Here is a 19,356-nt window from a genome sequence, read left to right as displayed (position 1 = left end):
TTATCTTTTGACATTGATATACTGCAATTTCATCTGTTAATGATGAATTTGCAAATCACACCAGTCATTCCTAAGCTACACAATTTTAAAAATGTTTGCTGAATATTTTACTGTCTTTAGCTGAATATTTTACTGCCTTTAAAATATTAATTTGATCTGCTTATCTTGATTTGTATTACTGCTATACTCATATTTCTTGTCCTTATGGGTGTGAGTGCCATACAGAATAAGAGACGAGACACAGAAGAATTTAATCAAACTTTTTTGTGTTTCTTTGGTGAAAAAAAGAGCATGTATAAAAAGTTTAAAAAATAATAAAAAAAGAAATCATTCACAAAAATCCCAAACATTCACATTATACATTGGACAAAGTTATAATATACATATAAAAAGGTATTATGTGCATTTTAATGGTAAAAAACACAAAAAATAGAAACAGACAGGCTTAAAAAGGACACATTTGCCATTTGATACTAGACAAATGGTTGACAACTATTATGTGCAGCAGAGTTCTGTATAAAACGTAAATATCGAGCCATAGCAGGTTTAATTAATAGACACTATACATGCTGATCCATTACCGCCCACTGAATGCCTCATATATGTGTTTACGAGCAAATCTAACACTAACTACTTAATCGCATTAACCAACACTTTCTATCTCTCTCCTCTGTTGTGTCCATACCAAATAGAGGTGAATTTGCCAAAGAGGCCCTGCAGTGTTGCAATGCGATGGCATCACAGAGTACATGGACATATGAAAAACTAGAGCTGAAATAAATTAATTGCATCTCTAATAAAAGGCAATCATTCAAGTCTTTTGGAGTGTTTCACAAAGTACATTCTTTAATAGTAGTTTTAAGTTATTTATAAATCACTAAAGTATAAGCAAAAGAACACAGTTTATATCAAGAATCATAATTCATTGCCACAGTTAAGTGAAAAGAGAAAAAAAATCATCACTATAAAAAATACTAAAGTTGTCTGTAAACATACCAAGGAATTCAGTGGCTAATAGTGGACATTAGTAAGATATATTTTCTCCATTTAAAATAAAAAATCAGTTTCCCTTCCATATATGAATAGGAAATACCCAATAAATTAAATCTGTATGGCTGTTCTTCATTTTTACTCAGGAAAGCTGTCTAGCTGCAGCACTTAGACACACATTCAAAAAGATTGAACTTTTTAATATATAAAAACGATTAAACTGGTTATATATACAAAGAGAATTAATTTATTTTTTACAATAAAAGTATCATTCGAAATGCAGTTCTCTAATGGCATTTTAGTATGTGCTGGCAAGCCATTCAAAGCTGCCATCTCAGAGTGTATTAGCACTGACGTCCTGTGGAGAAAACCATCTTCCGTGCCAAAGGTCCTTCCAGGCTCTGAAAGCCGATGGTTGATCTTTTGACCCCATTAAACACAGGGGTAGCTCCATGTTGCAATCTTCAGTTCTGTCCTAATCCCATCTTTCCCATGTTTTGTGCTTTAACTGTTTATGCATGGAGTGCTATTAAATGTTTGATCGATTTCACAAGGAAACAGCTCAGCCCTCAACCGTAAGCTATCTGACACACCCATTCTCCTTTTAAGCATGCTTTCATACCTCACATTCAATAAAGGTACTGAATGCAGTCATCAAATGCTTGAAATAAGTTTAGTAAATTCACTGTCTTACTCCTCAGATAATATTCTGTCCAATAAATGTTGTCAATTTCCAGCCTACACAAGGAGCAGCATATACAATGGCTATTAGACCATTTTAATGAGAAAGTCTAATAAACATCTGCTTAAATTTGATTATTTATTTACATTATTTAAGCACTAAACTGTCACCTATTTACAGTTATTCTTTTTCCATTCAACACATGGAAGACTGTAAGTGATACAGTATTGGTATGTGCTATGTCATTTTTGCAAGCTAGCACAGATGTGGAGTCTGAGGCTGGAAACATCTTTACCAACTTAAGCAGAATACAAGATAGAAAACTAACGAGTGTTCAAAAAAGAATGCACATTTTTTTTCAGCATAGTGAGCATATGGTCCAGCATAGTGGACCTTGTTAGTGGACCAAATTGGCTGGGGACAGGTTTGTCAGAGACCATCTGATTGTGTGTGTCTGTGTTTTTTTTTTCTGTGATAAAATCAGTGTCTGTGATTTAGAAAAAGAAACACTAAAACATGTTGGATATTTACCAGGCACTTGTTTCTTGGTGTGATCGTATAAGGGTGAAAATGCAGCCCTCCTGGTATACACTATTAAAGGCACTGTTCTTAAGGGCTTCGGCTGGCTGTGCTTTGAGATGTTGTCACTTTGTAGGACAGGAACAATTATAGGGATCAGCGCCTGGCCTTGTCTTGTCTCACTGCCCAGCGATGACGGTGTCGCTGGGAGCCATTGGAATTCCACCTGGCGTTGTTATAGTACATGTTGACGTACGCCCTCTGGTATGTAGATGCTACAAAAAGAGATAAAATAGAATGAATTCATAGAACAGGAAAAAAGAAAGTCCACTTAAGGGAGAATAGATGACTCTGTCTAGATCGATCAAAGCTGATAGTACAGAAGGTCTTAAGGGCGCTCCGACCCTTTCGGATTTTAGTTGATTATGTGTACCTGCCCCCTGTTTTGTCTGTTATTATTTAAGCCTGGCGCTCCCTCTATTTCCTGGCTCAGCACTGGGAGATGGATGCCCGGAAGCCCACCTACAAGCAGGTCCAGGAGAGATCCGACGGCATAGTCTTCATCACAGCCTCCTGACCATCTGAGTCCAGGGCTCGGAGCGCCTGGCCTCGTTACCCTGGTTTTAACTCCTTGTTCCTGTTCCGGATCCCGTTCCAGATTTTAACCTTGTTTGTCTTGTCTAAGATGGTTCTCCCTGCACCTGGACCCTGGACTGCGCCCCGGATTTCCCCCTTGGACTCTTTGGACTTGTTTGCCTGCACCACGCCACCCACCCCGGAGCACCGGATCTCCGTCATCAGGCCCCCCTGTCTGTCAACCCATCCTGATTCTCTACGTCTCTTCTCTGTTGTCCTTCTCCACTCCACTTACTTCCAGATTATATCGTCTGCATAGGGTCCTAAACTACGCTTCATGGGAGCCTGAACCAGCTTCCGTTACAGAAGATAAATTGGCAGGTTACTTGTCCACTCATTCAGTATGAATAAACGTACATGTCTTCCAGCCGATGATAGCACTGTATTGCAGATTAGACTCCGCTTTCTGAAAAAGTATAGCATGCCTCATTGCTTCTGTCATATTTTTTAGAGGATTAGCTAACTTAACTCTAATCAGCTAACACCCATCTTTAAAATGCTTCTGCTTGAAGCAGATCAAATGTTGGATTATTTGGCACTCACGGCTCAGGCAGGATATTTTGGGTTCATCCCATCTTCCATCGCCTCTGCACTTGATAGTTGGAACGTGTCGCTGAATGAAGCCTTCTTTGCAGTGGTATCTCACCAGGGAGTTGATTTCATAGCGAGGCCGCATTGTTCCGAAGGCCCGGGCATTTTGCACAACTGGAGGCTGACCACAGGCAACTAAGGCAAAAACATAATGCATTTTCCATTTTGAAAAAGGTATTTTGAAGGCATTTTGAGGAATTGTGTATTTCTGCTGTTTTTCGTCTATACAGATTACTTCCTAAAACCTTCGCAAAAACAAACAGGCAACAAAAGGTTTGTGGGAGTACGGATCAAGCAACTCGGCCAAGCCTATACTTTAGATAGTTTCAAGAAATGACTTGAAACTATTAGGCCCTTGGATCAAATACTAACTGCAAAATGCTAGATAGGCCAAATGGCCTACTCCAATTTCAAATGTTATGTTCTTATGTACATGTTGGAAAAACTTTGACTCTCTGTAATTTGTTTCTGAGAAACAATTATACTTATATGTCACCCTCTGAGCAAATTGCACAGCCAAGCAAGCAACGGATTCTTCCTGACAGTTAAACGGGCAGAGGAAGTGAGTTAACATAATTAATAAAAGACTATGCCTAAAACAGCTGCTCTCCTTTCTAGGAAATTATACCTGGCTCATTTTAAAAGCAAAGCAAATTCCTCACCTGTTCCTTTCTTGCAGGTGTAAGTGAGGTGATAGTTGCATGGCACATCGTTCCACTGGCCGTTCTCATGCCAGATCATCACAACGCAGTCCTCTCCGGATGAGAAGAAGCTATCTGGCTGGTTTGGCCTCCAGTTCTCATATTGCTAATTAAACAGAAGATTTATTTTTTTACTGTGATGTGGCTTTGCAAACAAAGAGCAGGAAAACAATATGCTGTTCCAGTGAAGCACATACAGTTTGAATGCATCATTTCTGAACAAGAAAATGAGTGGAAAAAAAAGATGATGTACACCAACTGAAATTAAAATGGCAGCTTTGAGACCCACACATCAGTATTTACAGTATAGCGTCCCTTAGGATCTTCTAAAGATCATTTCTCGTGCCTCCAGCACAGCTCTATTGAATGTTCTGAGCAACAAAGTTACTGCTGTAGTAAAGCACCACCATTTGTTGAGAAAAAGCATACAAGTATCTTTAATATACTGGTATAGGGTAAAAAAAAAGTACAAATGACTGAAATAAAATTACTCTCATTAAGCCAGACTGATGGATATCAAACTACAGTTTTCTGTGGTGATTCAATTGAGCCATTTTAAACTCCTGATGTGCAAAACCATGGGAACAGTTCAAGATTTAACTATGGGGTTGAAGTAACTAGATTTTGTTGTGGTTTGGAAGGACTATGTAATATCACAAGACAACTTGGATCTGATAACTTCATTAAGTAGATTTGTTTTGGCATTCTATAATGTTAGACTTCATCTGTAATAACCAAACCTGCCTAAGTGGAATAAGTTGCATGATTATGAACAGTCCAGCAGTACTCCACCCTCAGCTTGCTTTTCCAAAAGCCTTATTTAGCCACTGGCTGTAAGGTAGAAAATTCAATTGCAATAGATTTGCCAACAATTTTTCCTCTAGTGTATAAATATAAGTCACCAATATGAGTGACATACTGTACATGTGACCTTTTAGCAGATTAAAAATGCACTTTTCTATGTAGTATAAAGTAAATGGCCCATTGGCAAATGTGTGTCCCAGCCATTTCTTTAGGAAATAATGTATTGTTTTTCTACAATTAAAAATACTGATAGATGAAAAAGACAGATGTTTGCATGGGATACAGACAACATTCTAATTAGGCCATTCCTACTGTATCTCATAGAAACTTTAAAACACATACCAGGACGAAATATCTCCTTTTTTACTTTGTACTGAGCTAAATGTTGCTGATTCTACAGCATGAGTATCTATACAGAAAATATATGTGCTCAACAAAGTGCTGTGTTTACATTTCAAAGCCAACACATATCTGATACACTAAGAATCCAACTACAAGAACCTCAGGCATTGTTTGAAGGATGAAAATAACACCCTTTGGGATATGACTCAAGTCTTTTCATGAGAACATTTCACCCCATATAATGAGCTATCAGTTTACAGCTTCCATAACATTCTCCTGTGCCTTTGTTATCTGTAAGTACTTGCTATATAAATAAAACCACCCTCCCCCTAAGCACTAAACCAATTCCCTTCTCTACTTATCCATCAGACACTGTCATCCAATGTAAGCAGCTCTGTTAGACTTCATAGGAAGATCACTGCTCCATTATGTTAATTACAGGCAACTAAATTGCAGAGATGGTTCTATAATCTGCAGATCACTCTCAGCACCTACTCACCCAGTATCTCATTCCTTATCTCTCCTAAGCACCTAGCAGTTAATAGTTTAAAACAAAAGGACCCCATAAATTAGGCCAACAAGCCATATTATGAATCTAAACAGTCATACATTAACATGGAAAATGGTCATGATTAGATTAAGTATTGTTAATTAACTAATCAACAATAAGGTGAATATTAAATATATCAAATATATTAAACATATTAAAACATATAAGAAACAAATTTATCAATACAAAAAGACTAAGAGGTCCCCCTGTCTGCATGGCCTTATATGTAGATACAAGAAGAAATATGCAGAAAACAATAAAAATAATTTTTCATGAAACACTATCCCTCAAGAATCCACACGGGTGCGCTCTTTGCTCATAACTAAACCAACATTTTTCTTCTGTGATGAACCCATCAGTGCGTGTATGAAACGCATTTATTTGTAAATGTAAGAAATTTCACAATTCAAAAACACCCAATGTAAGGTACTGTGACAGTGGTACATACTGTACAGTACAGCGCAGAGAATAAGGAAAAACACAAACATTGCAAAGGTGAAATTTGCTCAACATGGATGTATTCTGACGAGTAAGGAAACCGCAGACCCCATGTTGAGTTTACCAATGCTAAACTAATGATAAATATTCTCTACACAGTCTCCAACCCTGATGTGTCAAACTGTTACTCCCTAATATCAGATTCAGTGCTGTGGGAGTTTACATCGAGCAGCCAGGATCTAACTGCATGCAGCACTTTGCATTACTTAGAAATTGACATGCTTAGAATCTCAACTGGAATGGCCAGTCTATTCCACCATTACTGAAAATTATTGTAGTACGTCCACACCTGCTTCTATGACTTGACAGGGGGTCTTGCACACCTCCATGAGCTGGTGAAGAATCAGATAGATAACCTTGATCATCTTTACACAAATCTAGCCATCGTTTAACTAGTGCTTAGCATGACCATAGACAGGTGGTATGCCTCTGTGTGTCAATCATAAAACAGACAGTGGTGTTGGAGCAAACTTTCTGGATTTGTGAGTCCTGTGTGAGTGTGAGAGTCCTGTCACCTTATTTATAGAAAAAACATCACACACGTGACAGACTTTTTCTGAACTGCCAGCCCTTAGTTAATATAATTCTAACTACAGGAATAAAATAGCTACAGTACATGAAATTGCAACTGGTTCTCCCTTTGTTTCAGGGAGACTGTGAAGCAGTGTTTCGTTGGTATAATGTACTGTACTAGCGTGATACAAAAAAAAGTTTTGGCGTAAAAAATATCTGGACAACAGCCATTCTCCTTTGTAGGCCTCTGTTTAGGATTGGCCAGTTGGACATCTCTGCTGGTTCAGCTCCATAAGTGTCATTTTGGCTCTCTAGTGACATGTGAGGCCTAGCCTCACCAAGACAGAAAACAAAATTATTTCCAGAAGCAGCTGAGGACGTAGTCTACACTCTTTTGCAACTACAGACTAAACCAGTTCCTTAGAGGATCCAGAAATCATATGAAGGCGAGAGAAAAAAAAAACACAGCCACCCTCAGACCTTCAGAAACAATCCTGTAGGAGAAATGTGGCATTCACAGCTGTTTTATTTAGGGTTTATGCTTCCCTGTTATGGACAAACTGTATTAGCAAATTTATAAGACATCTTTGGGGTAAAGGAATTCCACTCAAGCAGTGAAAAACAGACTGTGACGACATGAAAATTAGAACAAAAATGTATAAAAAATGATCCTTTTACAGCACATCACCTTCAATAACCGTTTATCCAATACAGGGTCATGTAAGTGCATTGGGCACAAGGAAGGATATATGTATGGATGGTGTAATAAGACGACAGTCCATTGGAGATTATCTTTTTTTGTCTTATTCTTTGGTCTGTACAACATTATACTACCTAATATTGATACACTTTTATGGTGTGAAGGCCCTATATAATTGACTTACACTGTAAGTGCATAGAACAATCAACTTCCCTTTGCACTCTTATGTTCCAACTGTACAGATTGTCATTCACATCACTATTATTATTTTATTATTAATGTCCCAAACTGGCATAAAATCGCAGTGACAACGGGCACATGCACTTGATTACTAAAAGAGTCTGAAACAAAGCTGTTTGAAATGTAATGCCAGCTGAGCTCCTACGTTTTGGTTTAGCCAGAAGTAAACTAGCCCAGCTCAGATTTTTTTTTTCTGATTCCTGTCTGTTTAAACTTTAAAATCATTGGAGGATATCCTTTCCAATTTTAGCTTCTGTATAGAGCAGATCATGGTGATTCCTTTTTAATAAACGTTACACATTTTTTAAACTATTCTAGACTGATAAAGAATTACAATTATTCAATATTTGGGGACCTAACAAATGTTTTTGTTTCTGTAGTGTGGACAACATAAATAGCAGTGTTAAGAAACAATGTCACTCCCTGCTGGCCCAGCACCTGAAGTCCACTTTGTAGCTTTGTTATTCTTTGACAATTGGTCCCAGCTGTGTCCAATTGCTCTTAGACCTGGGCCTGGAAATGTAGCTAAATGCTCCCAGCACCCTCTCCGTGCCTGGGTGGTTTCTTTCTGTCAACACAAAGTGTGTGACTCGACTGAATTCTGACTCCATCCTCTGCCTTTACAATAACATGCTGGAGTGTCACGACCTCCTACTGATGATAAACAAAGTCCCTCTCTGAAAGAACTGTGAGAATATCTTAATTTAAGCAATATGGTTTTGTATATTAACCAAAAAAATATCTGCCAACCTTCCAGGGAATTTGGAAAACTGAGTGACAGAATTTGTAATAGCCTTTTCTCTTGCAAAAGGTATTTTACTGGTGTTGATATTGGACAGAATGTTTATTTTCCATGGAATATACAGGGAAGATTCTAAATTGTAAGTAAGTTGCAAATCATGGGGAAACACTTAACAGAATTTTTTTGTTTTGAAGTTTTGAAAGTTACTCGGCAGGGCAATCTTCTTTCACAGAGATACAGAGTCAATATGATGCAGGATTCAGAAGGACCCTTTTTGAAGCACTACACCTTTAGAGGGAATCTGCTGAGCCTTTTATTTTACGATCTGTTTTGCTGTCCATCCACTCACATTGTGCATGTACTGTAGCACAGCCAGCAGCCTCTCTCAGATACCTAATATACCTGTCCACACCTGCCCTTCCTTTCCTATTGACCTATTTATTTAAATGTTGAGGTAGACTGGCAGGCAACAGATGGGTCCAAGGCTTATCTCTGAGCCCCTAGGCCTTTTGTGCTGTTCCAGCTTTGATGTGGAGACCATATCTGAACCACAGGTCACAAACAGTAATTAGCTATTTTCCTGCTTATTTAAGATACTCTCCTGTCAGATTGTTCTCCGCCCCTGCTGTGCTCACGCCAGGGTTCATGTATTATGTGTACACACTAAAAGACTCAAAGAGACAGCAAAAAGTTAATCCAGTGTTTTGACTGTGAAGCCCTCAGACAAACTGAGTATTACGGAATTCAAGTCACTGAGAAACAAAAACTAGGGACTTGAGCTTTGTATTGCAACATAACTAGTGTTAATATTCCCTTTTAATGTCCAATTTTTAATAATGAGAACACAGTCTGAGTAACTCTCACTGAAGTCACATGGATACCAACTAAAATATTATGTCCACTTAGATACACCCATTGTTCTAAAACAATTTAAAAACAAAGCAAAGTCAGTACCAACTGTAAAACTGCAATATTGTGGTGACCGTTAAAATTGGACATTGTGTTAATTTTGCTTAAGGATTTAGTGTATTATCATCATTACAACTTCTATTACATTTTGTATTTTTTTTATTTCAAAGCAGGTCCTCAGAAAAGATCGGTAAAAGATCAGACTCAAGCGGGGAGGAACACAAGGCCTGGCAAAAATTCACTTTTTGATTTTGGTTCATAATTTTAAATGTTTACATGTTTCACATTAAAATGAATGCCTTTAAAGAAGGTGCCTTACCAGAGGCCTGCCATCAGTCCAGCGGAAGTCCTGCTCAAACATCTTATCATTCAAGCCAATCCATTGGTAGTCATGTCCCAGGCCTAATAGGAAAAATTAGACACAAGTAAAGTCGTTGATTCTTCTACCATATTAGGCTTTGAGAAGGAATAATGAAAATAAAAAGACATTTTTATACTTATGAATCATGCTTCCTGTTCTCAAAGCCTGCTTTCTAGCAGTCAGTACAATTTAGCTTTCTTTTCTGTGCAACCTGACTGCCAAAATGCAGTCATTAACTCTAAAATTGTATCTAGTTTTTTAGCAAAAAAACGTTTATTGTATAGGAAATGGAGGCATAAACTCAGCTATTTTTGCATTTTATTATGAACAGAATAATTTCTTAAGGAACCAGTTGAGAGTCACAGACTATTTTTTATTATTCTAATATTTTTCAATTAATGGAGTAAACAAAGTGTTTACTGTTGGAGCAGTGGGCATGATAACTATCTTGAAGCTCCTTACAACCTATTTGACAGCAGTACTATAACAAACTTTAAACGAAGATTTCACAGTATTCATACGACAACCTCCCTCCAGAAAAAGGAAAATTAAATTACATTAAATGCAAAAGAGATACACTCCATATGGTGTAAATGAGGAGCAAGGTTATCTTGTATTTATTTTGTATGTAGATTTTTCAGAAGGTTAACAGAGACTGTTTGTTTTCTCTGATGTTTATCTTTGACTTTAAATGGATTATGCATGGGGCTTCACTGTGGCTTTAATCATTGAGATAAAACTCAGCCAGCGTAGTAGCTCTGTCAACACTGGAGATATATCTTGCTTTGCAAGGGTTAGCACAAGGATAGGAGCCAGATTATTGCCACACATGATTAATATCTAAACTCCATCAGCCCTGGAGGTGAAGGCTGTTTCCTTCAGTGTTAAATTAGAAACCACACAGCCTCTCCTGTCAGCCCATTGAGCCCGGGTGAGCAGCATCACTTACGGTTCACAAACAGCTGCTCTTCGTGCGAGAGAATGCTGGTCAAGTGAGCACCCTGCAGACGACATTCTCTCTCTGCAGCATCCCAGGTGCGACGATGGGCAAAGTACTTGTAGCAGTGCCCCTGAAACTTGTGCCAGCCATAGTCGCATGTCTCTGTATCTGAAATGAAGCAAAGGCATTGACAGCATTTCTTTAAAAGCTGTTCCGATCCTCCACCAAGGAGAAAAATCCCCCTTCAAGTTTGCTGTATGTACCCAACAACAGGACAAACTTAGCAAATTCCTTCAAGTTAAAACATTTGCTATTATTTTCGAACCTTAGGAACAAATGACTTGTTTTATGTGGCCAGCAGCCACATCACTCTGCAACTCACAACTGGCAACCCACTGAAGCTCAGCAGGTGTGAGCCTGGTCAGTACCTGGATGGGAGACCTCCTGGGAAAAACTAAGGTTGCTGCTGGAAGAGGTGTTAGGGGGCGCTCACCCAGCGGTCCATGTGGGTCCTAATGCCCCAGTATAGTGACGGGGACGCTATACTGTAAACAGGCGCCGTCCTTCAGATGAGACGTAAAACCGAGGTCCTGACTCTCTGTGGTCATTAAAAATCCCAGGGCGTTTCTCGAAAAGAGTAGGTGTGTAACCCCGGTGTCCTGGCCAAATTTCCCATTGGCCCTCACCAATCATGGCCTCCTAATTATCCCCATCTATGAATTGGCTACATTACTCTGCTCTCCTCCCCACTGATAGCTGATGTGTGGGGAGCGTTCTGGCGCACTATGGCTGCCGTCGCATCATCCAGGTGGATGCTGCACATTGGTGGTGGTGGAGGGGAGTCCCCATTACCTGTAAAGCGCTTTGAGTGGAATGTCCAGAAAAGCACTATATAAGTGTAAGCAATTATTATTATTATTATTATTATTATTATTATTATTATTATTATTATAAAAACCTATACCTGAAATAACATTTTGAAAGTATAAAATCAGATATAGAGCATGGAATTCTGTTAAATATGAGTTTTCATGTTCTTCCTGTGTCTGCGTGGTTTTCCTCTGGGTGCTCTAGTTTACACAGTCCAAAGACGTACTGGCTTCTGAAAAATTCTCCCTGGTGTGAATGTCTGCATGAACTGGTGTCCTGTGCAAGGTGTATCCTGCCTTGTACCTACAGTGTTACTTGCCAGGATAAGTAAAAAGGTATTGGATAAAGCAGTTAGAAAATGGATGGGTGATGAAAGAATTAAAGATTTTTTGCCTAGTATAATTTTTTAGTGTTCCAATATTGATTTATCATTCAAGCAGCCAAAACAAGTGTTAACTTATTAGAAATCCTCCTTTCTATATGCATGTATGTGTGCAGTTATCCAGGATAGGAACCTCCTAGCATTGCCTACCCTAGTAATTTGGTACTGTGAGAGGCAATCTTTTCTGTTTTGGCAGCTTGAAGCAAGCTCTTGATTAAGAAAAAACATTCATATGACCTTTCTGGATAATTGAGACACACAATGTCTTTCATTTATGACATAAACTAGATTTTAATCCAGGCCTCCAGGGGAAAAATCAAGCAGGATATCCCAATGCACATAATAGTTTATTGTAAATGAAAACACACACATGCATGGTAATTGAAATTCTCCCAGAGAAGAACGATTGGTGAAGACTGTATATTAAGACCATAATGACACACTTCAGAAAAACTAATTATATAGTAATTAGGCACTGACCATTATCGTGTGCTCTGATGGGAATCTTAATGTTTTATGCTGATTCCATGAAATATTGCTTTAAAAGAGCTTTCTTTGAGAAGTGCTGCAATTACATACTGAGTCATTGAGTGATGGAAGCCTTACTTGGATAGAAAACAGTGCAGTAGGGTGCAGTGTATGCATGTCACTTTGTGGGTGTATAAGGGTCTCTAAAGATCTGGAAAGGGAATTCTGACCTCCTGGAAGAGAGACGTTTACTAAATTTTAAGATTCCGTTTGCTACCTCACCATAAGAACACATAATGGAGTTCTATCCATTTCAATTTTGCATGTATCCGTGAAATGTTTCGGCTGCAGCTGAATTAAAATACCGATGAGATCACATGTCACACCCATGATCACACTTCCATCTTTCAGCAGCTGCAAATGACAAATTAGGCAGGATAGTAAGAAAACGTACTAAGAAGACTGGCCTTTGACGGATGGTTTTAATAGCAGCCATGCCCTTTGTCCTAAAATAAAGTAAATGTCTGTATCTCTCTCAGAATGGGCTATGTCCGAATGAAACAATCACCTTGACAACATTAGGAAGGAATACGGATGTTTGATTGTACAGCAGTGAGCTTTTTCAAATTGTCATTTATGATGCAATGAAAATTGCCTTTCTCTGTGGGCAAAAAGCAAAAATCAAATGTTAATTTTAATTCATAGACTAAAAAGGATAAATGATAGACAGATCTATGACATTCAGCTGCAGTGCCCTTTTCTGGACTAGAACTAGGCATTCTTTTGCTCACAGTACACAACTTTGTTTACCTAAATGAGGCTTCAGTGTGCCTCTGCACACAGGACATTGAAGATAATCCCTGGAAGAAGGTTCTCTCTGAGAATGGCTTCCAGTGTGTGTCTTTCACAGCAGAATCTCTGCTTCACTGAGCGAGCCCAGAGTCTCACAGTGGCGGTTTACAGTTTTATTGCTGGGGACCTCCTGATCTCACAGGAAGTCTGGAGTTGACGCGAGAGGGGAGGCACTGAAGCAGGACTGTACCTGCTTTATGAATGCCCACAGGGAGACTGGGGGCATTTAGGAGAGCCCGAGCTGAATCAAAAATCAAGAGTAATTACGTGAGAGCTAAGTGTTGATCTCATGACGAAAGCTTAAGTTAAACAACAAGACAAGTCTGTTTGGTGAAGTGCAGGCTTTGTGCCAGGAATCTTTGGGTCATTAAAGTCTAACTGCACTTAGTAACAAGCCAAATGGAGGTATTATAGATTGTCAAGCATTTTAAACAATCGAGGTTGAACATAGAGAATTCTATCTTTAAATATAGTGAAAAACATCAGCACAGTTTTCCATGGTGATGATGAGGATCGTTAAGTTCATTCATCGATATTAAAAAAGTAGCCGACATTCTTCAATATTTCTGTTTAAAAATACCCTGTTGTATATTCAAACAAGATTTATGTTACTGCAACAAATGACAAGAAAACAAAAATTCTAAGTAGAAAGAAAAGGTGATACTCTGTGTAGAAAAGTAAGAAGGTACAGATATTATTCCTTCATGGGCAAGAGACATTCTCAGAGATGACTTAACTTGTAGTCAATATTGTCTAATTTCCCTACTGGATTAATAAAGTATCTATCTATCTAATTTAAAAAATGCTGGGATTAGTTTTTTAACTGTATCTGAAGCTGTCTGCATATTGCTAGTTATGGGTTATTTCATGTACTGTGCTTTTAATTACCTTGCTTTAAAGAAGAAATGTAAAAAAGACAGACGGAAAAACTAGTAAAGAATCAACTTGGAGAAGTTCCCAAACGTGACACCCTACTGGATAAGGGATACACAGAGAGCTTTCTTCAAGCACAGATTGGCTTCTCATTCTGCTCTTGGTGCTATCTTTGGAGCAAAGAGATGATAATGGGTAGGGGCTTCAGCTCTGGAGTCTTAACACAGACCTTTTAGTTAAGCATTATGACGAATCCAGTTAATATTGACAGCCATGCAAGCATAAGTCTCCAATCTGAAAAAGAAATCTAATTGTTTCCTGTTCTTACAGTACCACATGCATGGATGAGAAAACATTTGTTTTTAATTTAGAATTCTAATAAAGTTTTTTTTTATTCATTATCCTGCACTACAGCTGCATAAGCTTTTCTCTGATTAAAAAAGGGAACCACTTTTCTTTCTTTTTTTCACTTTTGGCAGACAAGCTTGAGAACACAGCTGCACTGGTGCAGAAAGAGACAGGAGGATCTGTTGCTTAGTAATTGTAAGGATACTCTGGTGGGCCTGGAAGCTATTACCTAATTTAAGGATACCCGACATCTTTTGTTTGAAGGCTAGATAGACTATAATTTGATTTCAGGTAGACAGACTTTGCTTTTTAACAACTATGCCAATGTCTTTGGAATAGATTCTTCTAAAGAGCAAAGCCAAAGACAACGAACAGAAACAGAATTACATGGCTGTTAAAGTATTGCTAATGTTAGTCAGCTTTATTTGTTTCTTCTTCTTTTGTCTTTATAAAGAATCATCAGTACTGATAGTTAAGCTGACATTTGATTATGACTATTCTGGACTTCAGCCATTCTGTTACAAGTATGGTATAGTAAGAAGACAAACTTAGAAGTGAATAATGTTCTTAAATTAATTCCAGCTGGGTCATTTCAGCCGACTGTGAGTGACTATATTCCTGAGGGCTCAAGGGAGGCAACATCCTGGGAAAATCTAGCTCAGCTAATATGCACTGCTAGTCCAACCCTTCTGCTAGAGACACTAGTCTCTTTTGGGCATTAACTTTTAAAAATTAAATTCAGAAAAGCCTACATCTGTACAAGTACTGTCATTTTTTCAGTAGTTTTTTTTTTCTTATTTCTTTGTTAGTATGTTCTAATTTAACAAATTATTTTCTTATTGCTAGCAAGCTCACAGAGGTACTTTAATCATGCAGCTGAAATGTCTCCAATATATACAGGAGCTATTTTATTCTTAATTTACTAAGGCGTATAAAACATGAATTTACCTGATTTAGAAGAAGAAAACCCTAACGAAAACAACCAACAGGTTTCTGTAAAAATGTATTAATTATTTTTATAGAAACATACATTAGGTCGATTGTAGGCTATTTCCGTTCATCTATAGGTTATGTTCGTAAGGGTATGAAACTGAAATCCAATAACATGTTAGGTTATTGTTTCATATCAACCAGTGAGAATGATGTGGAAATCAATCCTCTCATTGACTGTGCCTCTTTATTATCAATTGAGCCACACAAGTTACCTTTCCAACAATTTCCAGTGATAAAAGATATCATGAGAAGCAACTTCTAGCCTTGAAATCCTCCCACTCCCCTCAAAACAGAGCCGATGCCTTTCCAATTACTAGTGGTTTCCGTGCACTATGCCACGCTGTTAACACTCATGAATTTTCCCTGCCAGACATGTGTAAAACTATGAGACACGTTTGTCTGGATTAGTGGAAAGTCTGCCTGCAGCACTTTTTTTTCCCCTCAGGTCCCAAAACCCACTAACTCCCTGCTGTGGGAAATTATAAAGTAGGACAGGATCTAACAAAAAGCAAGACAGGATCTGATAAGACAGGAAATCATCTCATGTATGTCTCCAAGTTGACCTCTCAAGTGAGGTCCATTAAAAAAAACATAAAAGGACAGGAGTAACATGCTGAAACTTGTGACACAGTTGCAGTTGGACACCCTGATACATTTCCAAATAACAGACCCAGTAACAACTGTAATGCCAATGTCTGCTGTTAGCGAACAGTGCTTTTTTTTCTCTTGAAAAAATTCCCTTCTATACTACTTAGCCTTTTTAAGATAATAAATGGGAGACTTCTGATGATGCTCATTTAAAAATCTCAGTGTTTTATCTTTATTAATATAGTTGAAGGAAATACCTTTAGTGTCTCTGCAATTAAATCCTTATTTTGTATTTACTTTTAGTTTTAGCTTTAATATCATAAAGGAGGACATGAAAACAAAAGTCATATACAGTATGTGTGTCATCTAAAGCCTTACCTTGTTCACAGAGAGCTCCTGCATAGCTTGGCAGGCAAACACAAGTGAAAGAGTTCAGGCTATCAATGCAGGTGCCTCCATTTCGACAGGGGTTGGAATGACATTCATCAATATCTAAACATAATACAGAATTATTAAACATATTAAGAATAGCAGTAAAACAGCAATACTGTGCATTCATTGGCATGATTCCAATACAGTACGGTATATTTTGCTCCGAGTACTGCAAACGTCTTTAGCAGAAAATGTGTGGGATCTATTTTTGTACAGAATTCTGAAACATTAGAAACATTCCTTCATAAGAGGGAAAGCAATGGAGTGTGAAACTTCATATGTGCGATAGCACAGAAAGCTCTGTTTCTATTTCTGGAATATGCAGATTACTTTGTGTGTGCTGAGCAGTTCTCTCTGTAGGTCACTGTGAATGGGATGAAGCAAGATGACACATAGTGAATTACATGTGTCTCTTAACAATCAGGTTAAATAGAGAGCGGAGTTCTTCATACATGGAGCCAAAAAATATTCTGCCTTTGAAACACTACTGCATGTAAACTAATTTTTATGGGTAAAATGTCAATAATATCTAGAGATATCTAATTTAAGTCAAAAATATCAAATCCCAAATAACATTTATACAACTTTATGCATCATTTAAAAATTAATGACAGCTTTATTTTTGTTTCAGCCTTTATTAGAGTAAATCTGAATTGGAACTCTGTAGTCTTCCTTGTTCCTTTTTTAATATTGTAATAATGAGAATTTCACAGAGTACTGTATGTTTTACTTTTAATCTGTTGGCTTTTGTTTCAGCGAATTCGTTTGTTTTGGCAAACCCCACAGCACTCACTGGCCCAAAATTAGGAACCTCTAATCAGATCATGAAACTAAATTGAAAGGAATGTGTGGTTGGTTTAAGAGGATAACTATCGCTGTTCTTGGCTTAAACAAGCCTGAGAGCTCACTCCTACTGAAGACTGGTAGAACCACACACCATTACCTTCATCACAGCCTCAGCTAGAAGAATGTAAATTTAAGCTGCACATACCGTTGTCCTTGCTACTCCAAGAGGCCAAACATATTCATATATTTATGAAAGCACTTACGCATGAAGGACAAGACAAAACCTTATTACATAACAATGAAAAGAGGCCAAGTACATTTTGGGTTTTAGTAGCAAAGTGATTCAAAGGTCTTATTTAGCCATTGTTGAAAGAAGTCAGGGTATCTGCTTCTGTAATAAGACTGGTAAGCTTTTCTAGACTCCTACAATCCTGAATGGCCTTGTCTTGTTGATAACAACTCATAAGTTCTCATGAAAAGAAGTTCTTCCTGCTGCAGGTTTTAACAGCAACATTGAGTTATGTTTGTCTGTGCCTTTGAGGATTTTGACTATGTGAAATGGTTCTCCTAACAGACTCTTTTACTCAAGACTAAAATTCAGTTCTTTTTGTTTATCAGTAATGAAAGTTCATCAGTGAGGACATTTAATTTGCTAATGTGCCAGGTTGCCATTCTCTGGACCGATGATTCCCTGGACCAAAATCAATTTTGTATTGCAGTGACCAAAAGTGTATTTTAAAAAATTAAATTAAATCTTATTTAATGTAGTCCTAACATCTTCTGAAATTCTGCACCTTTAACTATACTGTATATCCTGACATTCTGCTTGTCTTTTTCATTACGTCCCTACAGTGTATAGAAGGTGGTTATCATGTACTAACACCAAAGTGTTCATAGGAAGTTTGTACAAGATTCAAGTGTTTGTTACGTGTATGCACTAGACACTCTGCATTGTTGTGTGTAAAATGTGGACATCTTCCAGTTGTATTCTCAGCCTTGAATTGTATTGCAATCTTTTGAAACACATTTTTTTTTATTCTACTGTTTCTGCTTTTCTTCTATTTTGGTATCAAATATGAATTCCACTTGCTTGCTATGACAGAACTATGCCAAATCATTTATATAACTTAAGAAGAGCAGTGCTTCTAAATATAGAAGCCTATATTTGTGTGTTACTCGGGTAAATGGAAATTATTACCTGAATTTTAGGAGGCATGACAATACAACCAAGACTTTCTTTCCAGCTGTTCTAAATACTCCCTAAATCATCATCCCCAACTTAATTTCTCAAAGCTGAATACACAAATCCCTCTCCTTTTTGCAATTTGGCTCACACATCTGTCCTCCATCCCATTTCTTTTAGCTAAAAATGGGTTTCCTCCTTTTCCACCTTGCCACCTTTAGCTACCAGCTGCCCCCTGGTCGCTCCTCTCTCTGCATAGGGGTCCCAGCCTTCTCTTCCGGTGGAGGCCAGGAGGCTGGCCCTCAGCCAAGCAGGTTAAGCCAAATCTCACTCTACCTGAATACTCAGGAAATATCCTCAAACACATCTATTTTGGGAGATGGTATTCCTCATGAATTACTTCTATGAAACTGATATGCTCAATTTCATATCCATCAATCATTTCCTGACACAATTACATGTATTTTACAAGGGCAATACTGCATTAATACATAGATCATGAACAATAAAGATTTGTTTGAAAGTTAACTGTATGTAACTTCATGGCACACACTGAATCTATTCTGTCCTGGGAGTAGTCATTGTTGAATTTAAAGAAAAAATTCACATGATTCCACACTTGACATGTGAACCTTAGTAGGCACATGCACTGAGCTCCTGTAATGTGAGCTTACCTATTTCACAGTGCTCTCCACTGTAACCTGGTGGACATGTGCAGATGTATGATTGGCCTCTTGGGTAACAAGAACCTCCATTACGGCACAAATGGTCTTCACAAGAGTCATGACCTAACATTAAAAACAGAATACAATATCATATCATCATGGTTAGATTATGTTTCATTATATAATTTACTGTGAAAT

General features: G+C 37.9%; 1 protein-coding gene across 2 annotated transcripts in view; it reads right to left on the bottom strand.

Annotated features, from left to right (window-relative positions):
• Window positions 1–249: 249 nt before the first annotated feature.
• Window positions 250–19,356, bottom strand: part of vcanb (versican b) — a 67,561-nt gene continuing 48,454 nt past the window's right edge. For both annotated transcript variants that reach the window (XM_088630638.1, XM_088630637.1), the window contains 7 exons: window positions 19,168–19,281; window positions 16,471–16,584; window positions 10,728–10,886; window positions 9,737–9,819; window positions 4,081–4,225; window positions 3,371–3,553; window positions 250–2,466 (listed from right to left, as the gene is read on the bottom strand). In XM_088630638.1, the coding sequence (XP_088486764.1) occupies window positions 2,348–2,466; window positions 3,371–3,553; window positions 4,081–4,225; window positions 9,737–9,819; window positions 10,728–10,886; window positions 16,471–16,584; window positions 19,168–19,281 (917 nt within the window). In that variant the 3' untranslated portion in view covers window positions 250–2,347. The remainder of the gene's footprint in view (window positions 2,467–3,370; window positions 3,554–4,080; window positions 4,226–9,736; window positions 9,820–10,727; window positions 10,887–16,470; window positions 16,585–19,167; window positions 19,282–19,356) is intronic.

Source organism: Lepisosteus platostomus, chromosome 4 (assembly GCF_059453375.1).
Source record: "Lepisosteus platostomus isolate fLepPlt1 chromosome 4, fLepPlt1.hap1, whole genome shotgun sequence".
NCBI classification, from domain to species: domain Eukaryota; kingdom Metazoa; phylum Chordata; class Actinopteri; order Semionotiformes; family Lepisosteidae; genus Lepisosteus; species Lepisosteus platostomus.
Note: the sequence above shows the minus strand (reverse complement) of the source record. Positions and strands in the feature narration are given on the sequence as shown.